At 43.7% G+C, this 15510-nt stretch overlaps 1 protein-coding gene across 1 annotated transcript in view; it reads right to left on the bottom strand.

Annotated features, from left to right (window-relative positions):
- Positions 1 to 423: 423 nt before the first annotated feature.
- DCHS1 (dachsous cadherin-related 1) overlaps positions 424 to 15510 on the bottom strand; it is a 136771-nt gene continuing 121684 nt past the window's right edge. The window contains exons 18-21 of the mRNA XM_082245506.1: positions 15246 to 15376; positions 14162 to 14448; positions 9931 to 10072; positions 424 to 4185 (exon numbers count right to left, since the gene is read on the bottom strand). Of these exons, the coding sequence (XP_082101632.1) occupies positions 1592 to 4185; positions 9931 to 10072; positions 14162 to 14448; positions 15246 to 15376 (3154 nt within the window). The 3' untranslated portion in view covers positions 424 to 1591. The remainder of the gene's footprint in view (positions 4186 to 9930; positions 10073 to 14161; positions 14449 to 15245; positions 15377 to 15510) is intronic.

Raw genomic sequence — 15510 nt, 5'->3', positions numbered from 1 at the left:
ATGACTAGGCCTTATTTAAGAGGCACTATCTGGTGACCAGCTGTAATGTGTTGTACCATGTTGGATATTAGACAAAAAGGGAATGTATTCTATTGCCTTCATTTTCTCTTCCCTGCTACGATCACCTTGTATGGACATGGATTGTTTTCTTTTGGAGAAACCTTCAAATCCTTCTCCATTTAAAACCAACTAAGCTTTATTTTAGGTTGCTTGGGGGGCCTCGGTCCTGAATATGTCAAGGTCACAGGTTGAACCAAAAACTTTTCTTTTGTTTTTACATGTTCCATGGCAAGCTACATGACTGGATCATGTGTTATGGGACAGTCTTGCAGACCAAATCACAAGGTCAATGGTTAACATCCAATATTCCATGTCAATCTACCTACCTACTATTCTAGATTGTGGCCATAATGATTCCCTTTCTTTCAAGGCCACCTTTTCTGTACTTACCTTTCTAACAAATCCACATGTTGTGATTAACATTCTACATTGATCACCTGTTCCGTAATTATCTTATGACCAGGTCAAGTATTCAATAATTAGCTGACTTGGTCACATGTTTCCTGACAATGTTCCTGACTAAGACACCCATGTGTTGGCTACTGTCTATTATATATTTTTTATGTTGTATACCTCATGGCGGACTGAAGAGTTTACAGATAGCTAATTTGTACTGCAGGGTAAACTGAATTTTAACTTAATTTTAATTACATATTTCGCTTTAGGGTCAATTATGTAAGGTGAAATGTTTTATAAATGAAGGAGGGTTCAGAACCTTTATAACTATCCATAGCATGCTTCAATAAGTGTATATAATCTTCTCCTTAGTTATAATTGACTATGCCAACATTTGACTTTATATAGACAACCTGCCTTCTCTCTCCACTAAACTTTCCATAAACATCATGCATATCATGATAACATGATGCCTGCTACATGAAGATTTAATCAGATTATCAAACATAATCTGCAGACATTCCTGAATCCATTTGTTGGTTTGGTCACATGGATCCTGCAGGAAAGCCCAATCACATGACCCTGACATGGATAACTGCTTAGGAACATGATTCTGTACAGGAGCACGGTCTGGGGCACATCATTCCTGAAAAGGGGCTTGGAAGTAGGCCTTAACCCTTTAAAAATTACATAAAGCTGGTGTGCAGGTCCTGCCTGGTATATAGGAAATGCTGGGGAAAAAAGTAGCTGCCGTACGGTGGGCAGGACTGCATGTAGATCACTTATTTAACTGAAAAATACATTAAGAGGAGCATTGTTCCCAAAACTGTCTACTTCTAATTGTCTCACTGGACGCTGCACCGGTCATATAAGGCTACCTACCCCTGGTCAACAGAGGGGCAATTAAAGGAAGTCTCTTAGAAATACCCATTATTTCAGCCTCAGAAAACAGCTCTGGTCAGAGAGGGTTTTCGCCCAAACCCTCCTGAAAAATTGTCTTTTTTGGCTACATAGCGGGTGTATTTTATGGTTCTCAATGTTATTGCCTCTTAGAGACTTTCTTGCCATTTCAGACAGGTTAATTGCAATTTGTTTTCCTATGTGTGTCTTCATCCTCTATGTTCACCTGCTGCTATTAAATTCTTAGTTCTCCATCGCCAGCAGGGTCAAGGTTGTGCTCTGTGCTGAGGACAGATGCCGAGGGGCCCTGGGAGATGCCAAATGGGGACACAACAGGAGAACGAGCTGCCAACGGAGACAGAGATGGGGAAAAGCTTGGCGGTATTACTGAAGATAGAGAAGCTTCATTAATTATAGGAGAACGACGAAGAGATGAGAAATTAGGGAAGGTTCTGGCCACAGCTGGTTTAGGAGGCACGGTCTTTGCACTTGGATGAGCCACAGATGTGATAAGAGGAGGAGGATCAATGCGAGGTTGAGGAATGGCTTTGGGCTTTGGTTGGAAAGGTCTTCTCAGTGCCGACTCATCCTTGAGTCGAGCAATCTCCATGAAAACGCTGGCCAGCGGCTGAAATTGAGGACACCAGTTAAGCAAGTAATCCCAGTTGTAGCTGCCACGCAATTCCTCATCACTAGCCACAATGGCTGTCAGAGAGCCTTCCACAGATGGCTTGCCATCTTCAGGGAAAGTGTAGTCCTTATGGTGAGGCATATTAAGTCCACAGCCCACTCCCATGAAAGCACCTCCTCCCCCACCATCATCCCGATACTGACTGGAAGACTTTTTGTTCTTGAACCACTGACCGCTGTCCATAGAGGGGTCACAGGAAATATCAGACAATTGATCAGCATCTTGTTGGATGCCAGAATCTGGACCTCTTGCAGATATGTGTTCTTGCATAGAAGATGTAATGCTTGCCACACGTGGATACTCATTGATCATACGAATTTCATCATCTTCAGCAGCTTCAGCAGAACCACGTCCACTGGAATGTGAGGGGTCCAGAGACCCTCCCCTAGTGTAAGATCCATCAATAGTAGAAGAATTCATTGGGTAGCCCGGAAGAGTCTGGTGATATATTCGATCTCCACTGCCAAGTGCTGATTTATCGTGTCCCATTCGTTGCAAGGTTCCACCTTGTAAACTGTCCATTTGTGCATCACCTTCTTGGCCTTTCTTTTGGACTCCCCGAGACCTGCAGACCACTAGTATAATAGCAACTGCAGCGAGCACCACAACCACTGCCAATGAGGAAGCCACTGACACAATAAGAAGCAAATTCAGATCGGGGGCTAAACCAAAAGATGTATGTGTGATGTCTACTGTAACCTGTGCTATGGCAACTCGAGAGGATGGCAAGGGACTGTGGGCATGAACATCCATGGTCATTTCCCTAGTCTCTCTCTTAGAACGTCCAGAACGATGCCTTTGACTGTCTACCTTCAAATAAATCTGTCCAGTGGTTTCATTGATTCCAAAGTATGGTGATGGTTTAGAAAATGAGTAGAGAACTACCCCATCAGCCCCTTCATCTTCATCTGTGGCCTGGACATGGCCAATAATTTGGCCTTTGGCAGCTCCTTCTGGCACTTCAAAACTAAAGTATTGGGCTACAAATACAGGGTCGTACTCATCCTCCCCAGTCACAAGGACTTGTACAGTGACTGTAGCAGAAAAATTACCAGAGTCTGTTGCTTTTATTATCATGCTGAAGGCTTTACTGCGCTCATAATCAAAACTCTGCCGGGAAAGTAGTTCCCCTGAGGTTCTGTTCACAGAGAATACATCTTTTCCAGTCGGCATTCCGGGTTCTGCTGGAGGAAGCTCAATCACAGTGTACAGAAGCTGGCCAAATACTCCTGTGTCAAGGTCGATGGCATGAATGATTGTGAGCAGAGTGTTTGCTGGTTGGTTTTCTCTAATGCTGGTTGTCAGTAGCTGTACTGGGAAGTAAGGTTTGTTATCATTGATATCACGGACCTCCACAGTCACAGGAACAAGAGCAAAGTTGGCAGGTCCATTCTGGCCATCAAAAGCCAGGATTACAAGTGTGTGCATGGCCTGCCTTTCTCTGTCAAGTTGGCGGACTAGCTTTATTGCTCCGGTTGCCTCATTGATCTGAAAGAGGTGGCTCTCATCTCCGGAGGTGATTCTGTAATGCACCATGCCATTGTCACCCGAATCTGAGTCCTGTGCCAAAACCCGAAGAACTTCAGAGCCAACAGGAGCAGCCTCACTGAGGAGAACACTATAATCCGGCCGTGGAAACACAGGAGGGTTGTCATTAATATCCAGTATGGTGATTAGCACAGGAACAGAATGGCTACGTTGTGGGACGCCTCGGTCTGATGCCCCCAAAGTCAGGTTATAGAAGTTAGTGGTCTCAAAATCTAAAGCATCGGTTAAGATAATTGAGCCGATGTGCTGAAAATGTCCATTCCACAAGCGCATTCCACTTTGCACCTGGAATACATTGCCAACATTTCCACTTAAGATGGTGTAATCAAGTCCAGAATTTTCCAGACTCTGGTCAGCATCAGTGGCCTCTAGGATGAGGATAGTACTGCCCAGCGGAAGATCCTCGGGCACGGATGTAGTGTACTGCTGCTGTGGGAAGACTGGAGTATGGTCATTTACATCCATCAAAATGATCTGCACAGTGACAACAGAAGCAAGACTTGGAGATCCATTATCTCGAGCTTCAACTGTGACATCCACTAGTGGCCCCTGTGTTTCCAGCTCCATGGCCTGCGTTGTGAAAAGCGTCCCTGCAGGAAGAAAAAAACATGTGGTTATCCACTATGAAAGGTGGTGGCCATAATGCAGTATTTTATTAATTTACTATATTCTGTATGAATGAAAAACATTTGAACTGGAAAGAAAATAGCCTAATAAGAATCCATTTTCCCCTATTCGCACTGATTTAATGCACATGCAGTTTCACAGGACAAATATATTTTTTTAAATATAAATACACCCCTTTCCCTTTTTGTCATGCGATGTGTACAGTACTCTTTTAACTGCTTGCTGCCCACCCACAGTGGTTGTACTGCAAGTGGGCGGCAGCTGCTGGCCGAACGACGTACTTGTACGTCGCAGCCTTTCTTCTGGGTTTTGTGGCCCTGCCGACCCATGCTGTGATTGGACACAGCATGAGTTTGGCAGCTGATTTTCGCCTCAAATATGTGATTATAATACTTCAATAAAGTTACCAAGGAGTGCAGCAATATTCCGGATTTTTGCATGTCTCTGAATCTCTGCACCCTGGATTCCTGTTCACAACGTGTCGCTCACTCACCTAGAGCGGCATTTCTTTGACTTAGCTGATTTACGCCAAGGATTTTGGCTGCAGTCAGCTGATCAGCTGTGGCCAATCACACACCGAGTTCTGTGTTTACAAAAACACAGAACTCTGTATATTGTGAACAGCGATCTGTCTGTTTAAGGCTCCTTTCACACACTCCATCCGTTGGACGGAGTCTGTTTTTCTCAGCGGGGGATCGAGCCGCCGATCCCCAGCTGAGCAGCAGGAGGACAACTGTGTCTCCGTGCTGTGTGCGGAGACACAGCTGACAGTTCCCCATGCATCTCTATGGGGGAAATCGGATGTCAACGGACCGTCAGTCCGTTCTCACCCGATCCCATCCGATCCGATCCGCTGGACGGATGGAAAATAGGGTTTCCATCCATCCAGATTTGACGGATCGGATCGGGTCGGATGTCAGCGGACATGTCTCCGCTGACATTCGATGCCCCATAGGAATGCATGGGGGGACCGTTCAGATCCGCCAAAAAAACAGACAGGCGGATCTGAACGGTCTGCCTGTGTGAAAGGGGCCTTAGGGAGAAAAAACAACCAGATAGTTAAGTAAAAGTAGCGCACATAACACTTGTTAGGCACCTTGATTGCTCCTAGATGTTAACCTCTTCCCGGCCAGTGTCATTAGTACGGTGACAGTGTAGTATTAAAAACAAAAGAACAAGCGCTGCTCTTACCTATACCATAAATTGCAATGAGCTCAAAATAAATAAAATAAAATCTAAACAATTCATAAATTCTATATACAAAAAGTGAACTGTGCTGATTTAAGGCTGCATTCACATGTCAGCTTATAATCGCAGGCAGAACCGCCGCGGTTCCGCCCGCGATTCGGAGATTTATTGCAAATCGCGGGACGCCTAGCGTTGCCCGTTGATTTGCAATAGCCCCCCAAACGCCGAGCGATGTTGCCGCGATTTACGCCCGCTGAATCGCGGCAACATCGCGCAAACAAAATCGCGGGACGCAATACGCTCCAAAAAAGTACAAGAGCTTCTTTGGAGCGTATTGCGTCCCGCGATTTTGTTTGCGCGATGTTGCCGCGATTCGGCGGGCGTAAATCGCGGCAACATCGCTCAGCGTTTGGGGGGCTATTGCAAATCAACGGGCAACGCTAGGCGTCCCGCGATTTGCAATAAATCTCCGAATCCCGGGCGGAACCGCGGCGGTTCTGCCCGCGATTATAAGCTGACATGTGAATGCAGCCTAAGTGTTTATAAAACAGTCTTCATAAATAAAGTCCATTGTGCATTTAAAAATGCTTCTGAACTTATTCTCTCTGGAGAAGAGACGCCGGAGAGGGGATATGATATCCATGTACAAATACCATACTGGTGTCCCTAGCATAGGGAAAAAACTTTTCCGGGAAAGGGAATTTAAAAAGACACACGGCCATTCACTGAACTTGGAAGAGAAACGGTTTAACCTCAAACTACGTAGACGGTTCTTTACTTTCAGAGCAGTAAGGATGTGGAATTCTCTTCCACAAGCAGTGGTATCAGCAGGGAGCGTCAATGGTTAAAAAAACTATTAGATGGGCATCTTAACGATCGCAACATATACAGGGGTAAACAATGTACTACTATTGACATAAACACACGCACACTCACACACCATAGGTTAAACTGGATGGACTGGTGTCTTTTTTCAACCTCACAAACTATGTAACTATAGGCACTTAAATCAGCACAGTTTACTTTTTCTGTATATAGAATTTATGAATTGTTAAGATTTTATTTATTTATTTTGAGCACATTGCAACTTATAGTATAGGTTAGAGCAGCACTTGGTCTTTTGTTATTCATCTGTTAAAGTTATTTTAACCCTACACCAAAGCAGCAGCTCTAATATTCACTAGTTAAAGTACTACCTTATAATTATTCACATAATAAATATTATTTAGTATATGACCATATCGCGGATGTATCACCTAATCATTAGTGTAGAGTATTAGCACTGATCACTGTATTAGTGTCACTATTGATGTCAGTGTCAGTTAGTGTACCTCGCAGCCAGAGACAGCTAGCGCCAGTTTGTCCGCCACAGTATCACAGTCCCAATATAAGTCCCTGATCACCGCCATTACTAGTATAGTGACGTAGTTGCCTAAATTCCAGTATACATGCCATAGTTTGTAGATGCTATAACTTTTAACCACTTAAGCCCCGGAAGATTTTACCCCCTTCCTGACCAGGGCCTATTTTGCGATTCGGCACTGATTGACTTTAACGGACAATTGCGCGGTCGTGCGACGCTGTACCTAAACGAATTTGGCGTCCTTTTTTTTCCCACAAATAGAGCTTTCTTTTGGTGGTATTGGATCACCTGTGCGATTTTTTGATCATGCGCTATAAACAAAAAAAGAGCGTCAATTTTGCAAAAATAACAATATTTTTTCTAATTTTTTTACAATATTTTTCTAATTTTTTTATATGAAATCCCCCCCCAAAAAAAAGTAAAAATCAAAATTTTTTAACATTTTTGGCCAATTTGTTTTATGCTACATATGTTTGGTAAAAAAAAAATCGCAAAAAGCGTATTTTGATTGGTTTGCGCAAAAGTTAAGGGAAAGATTTTTGTCATTTTTTTTTTAACATGTAATGGCGGCGATCTGCGATTTTTTTTGCGGGACTGCGACATTGCGGCAGACAGATCGGACCCCTGACTGACATTTTTGACACTTTTTGGGTTACCAGTGACATTTCTACAGTAATCAGTGCTATACATATGCACTTACTGTAAAATTACACTGGCAGGGAAGGGGTTAACTTTTTTTTGAGAGGGAGGGGCTGTGTGTGTCCCTAGGGGCGTGATTCTAACTGTGATTGGCTGTGGCTTGAGGTGTATGAACAGTGATCAACGGTTCTACATAGTAGAACCGTATGATCATCATTCATACACCGGGGAGAATGACAGGCGGCTTGTTTACACTAGCCGCCTGACTTTCTCCCTCTCCACCGACGATCGCGAGTGACCTGCGGACTCGATCGAGTCCGCCGGTCACACACGCGGGGGGGTCAGTGACCGCGCGGGAGCGGGAGCGCGCCTCCGACAGCGCGCGGGAGCTCCTGAGACCCTCACAGGCTAGCGACGTAGACCTACGTCGCTCTGCCTGTGAGGGGCTGACTGCCGCAGTAAATATACTGTGAGCAGTCGGCAAGTGGTTAAACAAGTTAATATACACTTTTTTTTTTTTTTTTTTTTAGTAAAGATATGAAGCAGAATACATTTCGGCCTACATTTATGAAAAAAATTGATTTTTTTATTTATGAAAAAAAAATTTTTTTTATTGGATATGTTTTATAACATAATATAATAGTTTTTTTCCCCAAAGTTTTCAGTCTTTTTTGTTTATATCGCAAAAAAAACCAAAAAAAAAAACCCAGTGGCGATCGAATACTACCAAAAGAAATTTTTATTTGTGTGAAAAAAATGATAAAAAAAGTATTTGGGTACAGTGTTATATGACCGCATTAACCACTTCAGCTCCGAAAGGTTTTACCCCCTTAATGACCAGGCCATTTTTTCCGAAACGGCACTGCTTTGTATTAACAGACAACTGCACGGTCGTGCGACACTATACCCAAATTAAATTTATGTCCTTTTTTTCCCACAAACAGAGCTTTATATTTATGGTATTTGATCACCTCTGCGATTTTTTAGTTTTTTGCGCTATAAACAAAAAAAGATCGACAATTTAAAAAAAAAAAAACAATATTTTTTACTTTCTGCTATAAAACATTCCCAATAAAAAAAAAAAGTAAAAAATCTATTTTTTTATCAGTGTAGGCCAATTTGTATTCTGCTGCATATTTTTGGTAAAAAAAAATCCCAAAAATCGTGTATAATAATTGGTTTGCGCAAAAGTTATCGCGTTTACAAACTACGGGATAGATTTTTGGACTTTTTATTTATTTATTTTTTATTAGTAATGGCGGCGAGCTGTGATTTTTATCGGGACTACGACATTGCGGCGGACAAATCTGACACGGGTGACACTTTTTGGTGGACCAGTGTCATTATCTCAGTAATCAGTGCTAAATGATATGCACTGTTACTGTATAAATGACACTGGCAGGGAAGGGGTTAACACAGGGGGAGATCAAGGGGTTAAATGTGTTGTCTATATGTGCTTACTAACTGTGTGGGGGATGGATTGAACAGAGGCAGAGAGAGATCGGTTAGCTTAGCTGAATCACACGATCTTTCCCTGCCTCTCTGACAGGAGAGCCAACTTGCATTGTTTACATTCCAGACGGCTCTCCTGTCAGTCTAGCCGATGATCACAGGAGGCCGGCGGCGATCGCGCCCGCTCCTCCTGCAGTCTGCCTCCCGCTGTCTAATCACAGTGGGAGCACAGCGCGCGCCGCAGAGAACACGTGCACACAATCACGTAGATCTACGCGTAGCCAAGCCAAGTTAAAGTAGCGCAGTGCTGAATAGCAAAACAATGGCCAGGCCATGAAGAGGGTAAAACCTTCCGGAGCCCAAGTGGTTAAAGTACATGGTGAATGGGACAGAACCTGTAGTGATAACAATAAGTCATATTTATTCCCAATAACAAGGCAAACAATTCCAGTCTGGGAAGAACTGATGTGATCCTGCTGTTAATGATTAGCTCCAGTGGTGGCTGGCGCTCCATGGGCCGGCATATGGACCACACCATACCCCCACCCCCGGACCACACCAGCCTGCACACCAAACCACCCCCCACCGTCGCCAGCTCACTCACCCTGGACTGACGTGGAGGGCAGACAGCGGCAGCAGCTTCCCCCGGCAGCAGCGGCGGCGGCTTCCCCTGCGTTTCCTCCCTCCTCCTCCTCCTTGGCCAAAAGCATGGCCTCTCCTTTCGGCCAATGAGAAAACAGGTCTCAGGACCCGCTTCCTGATTGGCTGGGAGGAGAAACAGTGTGATAATAGCGAATGTTCATTCGCTATTGTCACACAACTGGGTGGGCTCAGGGCGCAATGCTCTGCGCCCTGAGCCCACCCGTTTTTGAAGCCTATTAGAGCCTCTGGCTCTAACCATGTGCAAAAAAAAAAAAAAACCCCATTGGAATCCATGCGTCCGGCACCCTGCATGTAGATTAGGGGGCCAGACGCATGGATAGGGGGCGGCGCCCCTGCGCCCCCAATGGACGGGCCGCCACTGGTTAGCTCTATATCTGGCACAGTTATGATAATGAGGATTTACCATTCTCTGGATGGATGTAGAACGCTCCACTCCCGGCTGACAGCACTGTGTAGGTTATTCTGCTGTTCTCCCCGGAGTCCCGATCTGTGGCTGAGATGGTGATTAGCGGAGTCCAGGCCTTCGTATGTTCAGTGATGGTCACCTAATAGAACAAGACACATGCAGTAATTGCAATAGCAATACCCCAATATTTTGCAGCTTACCAACTCTTAGATGGCTGCATTTGTTTTCTTTTTTTTTGGCTTTCTTTCCCTAATTTTCACCAGGCGATCTGGCTAGTTTTATAACAGAACAAGCTCTCTTGGCAGGTGTATCAGTTAGAGGGTTGAGACAAACCATTTACCACTGTCACGAGGGGGGGGGGGGGTGATAACAATTATCTGCTTTTATTTATTCATGTAAAACCTTTATCTCAAAATGAAAAAAAAAATAAAAATAAAACTGCTTATAAAGTGTTAGCTGGAGTTTGGCTTCAATTTGTTATTGTATCTAAATCTGCTAGTCTAGGGATTCCCAAACTACGGCCCTCCAGTTTGTTCAGAAACTACAATTCCCATCATGCCTAGTCATGTATGTGAATGTCTGAGTTTTACAATTCCTCATGCATACTTGCCTTACTTACAGGTATGTGTGTTGCATTAAATAGAAGGCCTACAGGTATGTGTGTTTTATTAGGGAGAAGGCCTACAGGTATGTGTGTTGTATTAGGGAAAGGGTCTACAGGTATGTGTGTCGTATTAAGGAGAAGGTCTACAGGTATGTGTGTTGCATTAAGGAGAAGGCCTACAGGTATGTGTGTTGTATTAGGGAAAGGGTCTACAGGTATGTGTGGTATTTTGGCCAGTCTTCACAGGTGACAAAGCAGGCCTACAGGTATGTGTGTTGTATTAAGGAAGGGATCTACAGGTATGTGTGTTGTATTAAGGAATGGATCTACAGGTATGTGTGTTGCATTAAATAGAAGGTCTACAGGTATGTGTGTTGTATTAAGGAGAAGGCCTACAGGTATGTGTGTTGTATTAAGAAGGGCTCTACAGGTATGTATTTTGTATTAAGGAAGGGGTCTGCAGGTATGTGTGTTGCATTAAGGAGAATGCCTACAGGTATGTGTGTCGTATTAAGGAAAGGTCTACAGGTATGTGTTGTATTAAGGAAGGTGTCTACAGGTATGTGTGTTGTATTAAGGAAGGGGTCTACAGGTATGTGTGTCGTATTAAGGAAGGTGTCTACAGGTATGTGTGTTGTATTAAGGAGAAGGCCTACAGGTATGTGTGTTGTATTAAGGAGAAGGCCTACAGGTATGTATGTTGTATTAAGGAATGGGTCTGCAGGTATGTGTGTTGCATTAAATAGAAGATCTACAGGTATGTGTGTTGTATTACGGAGAAGGCCTACAGGTATGTGTTTTGTATTAAGGAAAGGGTCTACAGGTATGTGTGTTGTATTAAGGAAAGGTCTACAGGTATGTGTGTTGTATTAAGGAAGGACTCTGCAGGTATGTGTGGTATTTTGGCCAGTCTTCACATGTGACAAAGCAGGCCTACAGGTATGTGTGTTGCATTAAAAAGAAGGTCTGCAGCTATGTGTGTTGTATTAAGGAGAAGGTCTACAGGTATGTGTGTTGTATTAAGGAGAAGGTCTACAGGTATGTGTGTTGTATTAAGGAAGGGGTCTACAGGTATGTGTGTTGTATTAAAAAGAAGGTCTACAGGTATGTGCGTTGTATTAAGGAGAAGCCTACAGGTATGTGTGTTGTATTACGGAACAAGGCCTACAGGTATGTGTGTTGTATTAAGGAAAGGGTCTACAGGTATGTGTGTTGTATTAAGGAATGGGTCTGCAGGTATGTGTGTTGTATTAAGGAAAGGTCTACAGGTATGTGTGTTGTATTAAGGAGAAGGCCTACAGGTATGTGTGTTGTATTAAGGAATGGGTCTGCAGGTATGTGTGTTGCATTAAGGAGAAGGCCTACAGGTATGTGTGTTGTATTACGGAAGAAGGCCTACAGGTATGTGTGTTGTATTAAGGAAAGGGTCTACAGGTATGTGTGTTGTATTAAGGAAAGGTCTACAGGTATGTGTGTTGTATTAAGGAAGGACTCTGCAGGTATGTGTGTCGTATTTTGGCCAGTCTTCACATGTGACAAAGCAGGCCTACAGGTATGTGTGTTGTATTAAGGAAGGGGTCTACAGGTATGTGTGTTGTATTAAGGAAGGGGTCTACAGGTATGTGTTGTATTAAGGAAAGGTCTACAGGTATGTGTGTTGTATTAAGGAATGGGTCTACAGGTACAGTATGTGTGTTGCATTAAATAGATGGTCTACAGGTATGTGTGTTTTATTAAGGAAAGGGTCTACAAGTATGTGTGTTGTGTTAAGGAAAGGGCCTACAGGTATGTGTGGTATTTTGGCCAGTCTTCACAGGTGACAAAGCAGGCCTACAGGTATGTGTGTTGCATTAAAAAGAAGGTCTACAGGTATGTGTGTTGTATTAGGGAAAGGGTCTACAGGTATGTGTGTTGTATTAGGAAGGGGTCTACAGGTATGTGTGTTGTATTAGGAAGGGGTCTACAGGTATGTGTGTTGTATTAAGGAAGGGATCTACAGGTATGTATGTTGTATTAGGAAGGGGTCTACAGGTATGTGTGTTGAGTTAAGGAGAAGGCCTACAGGTATGTGTGTTGTATTAGGGAAAGGGTCTACAGGTATGTGTGTTGTATTAGGAAGGGGTCTACAGGTATGTGTGTTGTATTAGGAAGGGGTCTACAGGTATGTGTGTTGTATTAGGAAGGGGTCTACAGGTATGTGTGTTGTATTAGGAAGGGGTCTACAGGTATGTGTGTTGTATTAAGGAAGGGATCTACAGGTATGTATGTTGTATTAGGAAGGGGTCTACAGGTATGTGTGTCGTATTAAGGAGAAGGCCTACAGGTATGTGTGTTGTATTAAGGAAAGGGTCTACAGGTATGTGTGGTATTTTGGCCAGTCTTCACAAGCGACAGAGAAGGCCTACAGGTATGTGTGTTGTATTAAGGAGAAGGCCTACAGGTATGTGTGTTGCATTAAGGAGAAGGCCTACAGGTATGTGTGTTGCATTAAATATTGTTTGTACACAGTGCATTTTGAATTATTGAGGCCCTTTGTTTGCATGGGGCCAGTTTATGTAATAGGTGAGCTTAGCCTTAAAGCCCCAATTCACATCTAAGCTTTTTTATTTTTGCATATATTTGCACATTTCTCTACACATGAAAATGTTTGACATCAAAAATCTTATTCTTTTGTATTTGGCCGTTCACATCTCTATGCTCATATCAATCACTTTAAAAGGTACATGGCTTGTTTTGAAGCTGTGCCATATATTTTTTAGCTTCCACAGACTTCAATGGAAGTGACTGTAAACATGCAACGCAAGCATTTTAGCATGTATTTGGGTTTGGACAATTGTTTTCCTCTGCTCTCCTCCAACCCAGGAACAAGGCAGTGCTATGCTTAATGTAAAGGCATTTATCCCTGCTGGCACACCCCAGTCTTTACGACCCCAGAGATATGCATTACAAGAGCAGGAGCAAGAGACCAAGGTCCTGGGAGGACAGTGGGAAGCAGGTCTACCCAGACTGGGAGTCCTATTCTGCTACAGTGAACCTCTTTATCTGTAGGACTCTGTATGCATACTTTTCATTCACCCAAATAAAAAAGCTTCAAAAACACTCACCTACGCTTCAAAAAACCTGAATGGGGCTAGTTTTTTAACGAAGCAATGAGGAAGGGAAAGCCGCTCAGGTGCTTGTTCCAAACCTGGTGCAGGTCAGATCCGTCATCCAAGAACTGAAGAAATCCAAAATTTGAGACCGCACTCAAGGTATATGATGAAATCAAAAGGGTTTCTTTATTCCTCATGGGTAAAGTAGACAGACAGTGTGCAAACAGACGTGCCAGGTTGACGCGTTTCACGACGCTGTAGATCGTTTACTCATAACCACACATGTGTTTATGTGTTTATGAGTAAGCGACCTACAGCGTCGTGAAACGCGTCAACCTGGCACGTCTGTTTGCACACTGTCTGGCTATTTTTTAACCTCAGCACATGTGAGAGCTAAATCAGGGGCAACGTTGTGACTGCTCTGGAGAGACCTTTTACCAGCCTGGTTAACAGTCACCAACCACTATAGAGATGTCATGAGAAAGGGCCTGGGGACTCATTCTATTTGGGTCATAGGTTTTGTGACATCTACCTGATACAGGCTCTGACGGAACTCTGGAGCATTATCGTTGACATCCTGCAGCAGGAGGCGAAGGTCTGCCCGGCTCTGGTGTTTTCCATCAGAAGTTTGAATGGTTAAGGTGTAAGACGTCCTCTCCTCATAGTCCAGTGGTTCTGTCAGCCATATCTGGCCACCATAGCGGAAGATGCTGAAGACGCCCCCCGGGAACCCATCCACGGACAGCACGTACCATAATGGAGGCCCCGAGTCCACATCATTTGCTGTCACCTGAGCAACCTCAGAGCCAATCACAGCATCTAGAATGGAGAGAAAATGGAGTAACAGATGGTAAGCTAAGAGGCATTTCTGAATAAAGTGATTCTGAACTACTTTACCTGCCAAAAGGCCTCCCCTACTGTATAGTCTGCACTGGTGTCCCTGATATTCACTAATGAGGTATTGAAGTTTTATGTGTCACCTGTCTGCTCGCTGGGCTGATTCAGCATCATCACACTACAGGTGTCCTGCATGTGTTCTTACCCCTCCTGCACTAGTACTGTATATGCAAAGCCAAAAAACAGAATTTTTGTAAAATCTTACATGTAAAATTCCTTTCTCTGAGTCCTCCGACAGTCGCCGCTCTTAGTTTTAATCTGCCTAGCTACTCCTGCGGAGCGGAAGACAATACCCAACAGTGATGACTTAGAGGAGGCGGCGACTGTCGGAGGACGTAAGAGAAATCTATTTATTATTAGGTTTTAGGTAGTAGTTGCTTTGCTGTTTATGTGTTTCGGGGGATATTCCACCTCATGTTTTGGAGAAAAAATAGAAAGTAAGGGGAAACCCCTGTTGGACATATGTCTCCAGAACAGATGTCCCCATTGAAAGATATCCTGCTCCAGTGACAAATGTGTTAGCTCTTCTGGCACTTTGACAAAGGTCTTTACTACAGTCATGCATGACTTCATGGTCCAAATCACCCAGTTTCCTTGTATGTCAACATTTCTGACATAGACTCCTGCACCATGTACACAATCCCTTAGGTGGTTGAGTTTCTGTGTATTCTGGCCAACCTGAACCTAACAAAATATCCTGGAGCTAATTGTAGACTTACCTTCAGGAACACTAAGCTCCATCTGAACGGGGATGGTAGGACTGTTATCATTTACATCCATTACTACCAGGGTGAGGGTTGCCGACCCAGTCAGTGGAGGAGACCCCCGATCCGTCGCTGTCACCAGCAACCTGAAATACATAATGAAGTAGGTAATATATTTTAGTATTTGATGTCTTGGGAATAGGATCTACAAGAAACTTGTGTTATTAACCACTTTACCACCGGAGGATTTTGCTGTCTTACGTCTGGGCCACGTTTTGCG

The sequence above is a fragment of the Pelophylax lessonae genome (genome assembly GCF_965119305.1).
Source record: "Pelophylax lessonae genome assembly, chromosome: 2".
In the NCBI taxonomy this organism is placed as follows: Eukaryota; Metazoa; Chordata; class Amphibia; order Anura; family Ranidae; genus Pelophylax; species Pelophylax lessonae.
Note: the sequence above shows the minus strand (reverse complement) of the source record. Positions and strands in the feature narration are given on the sequence as shown.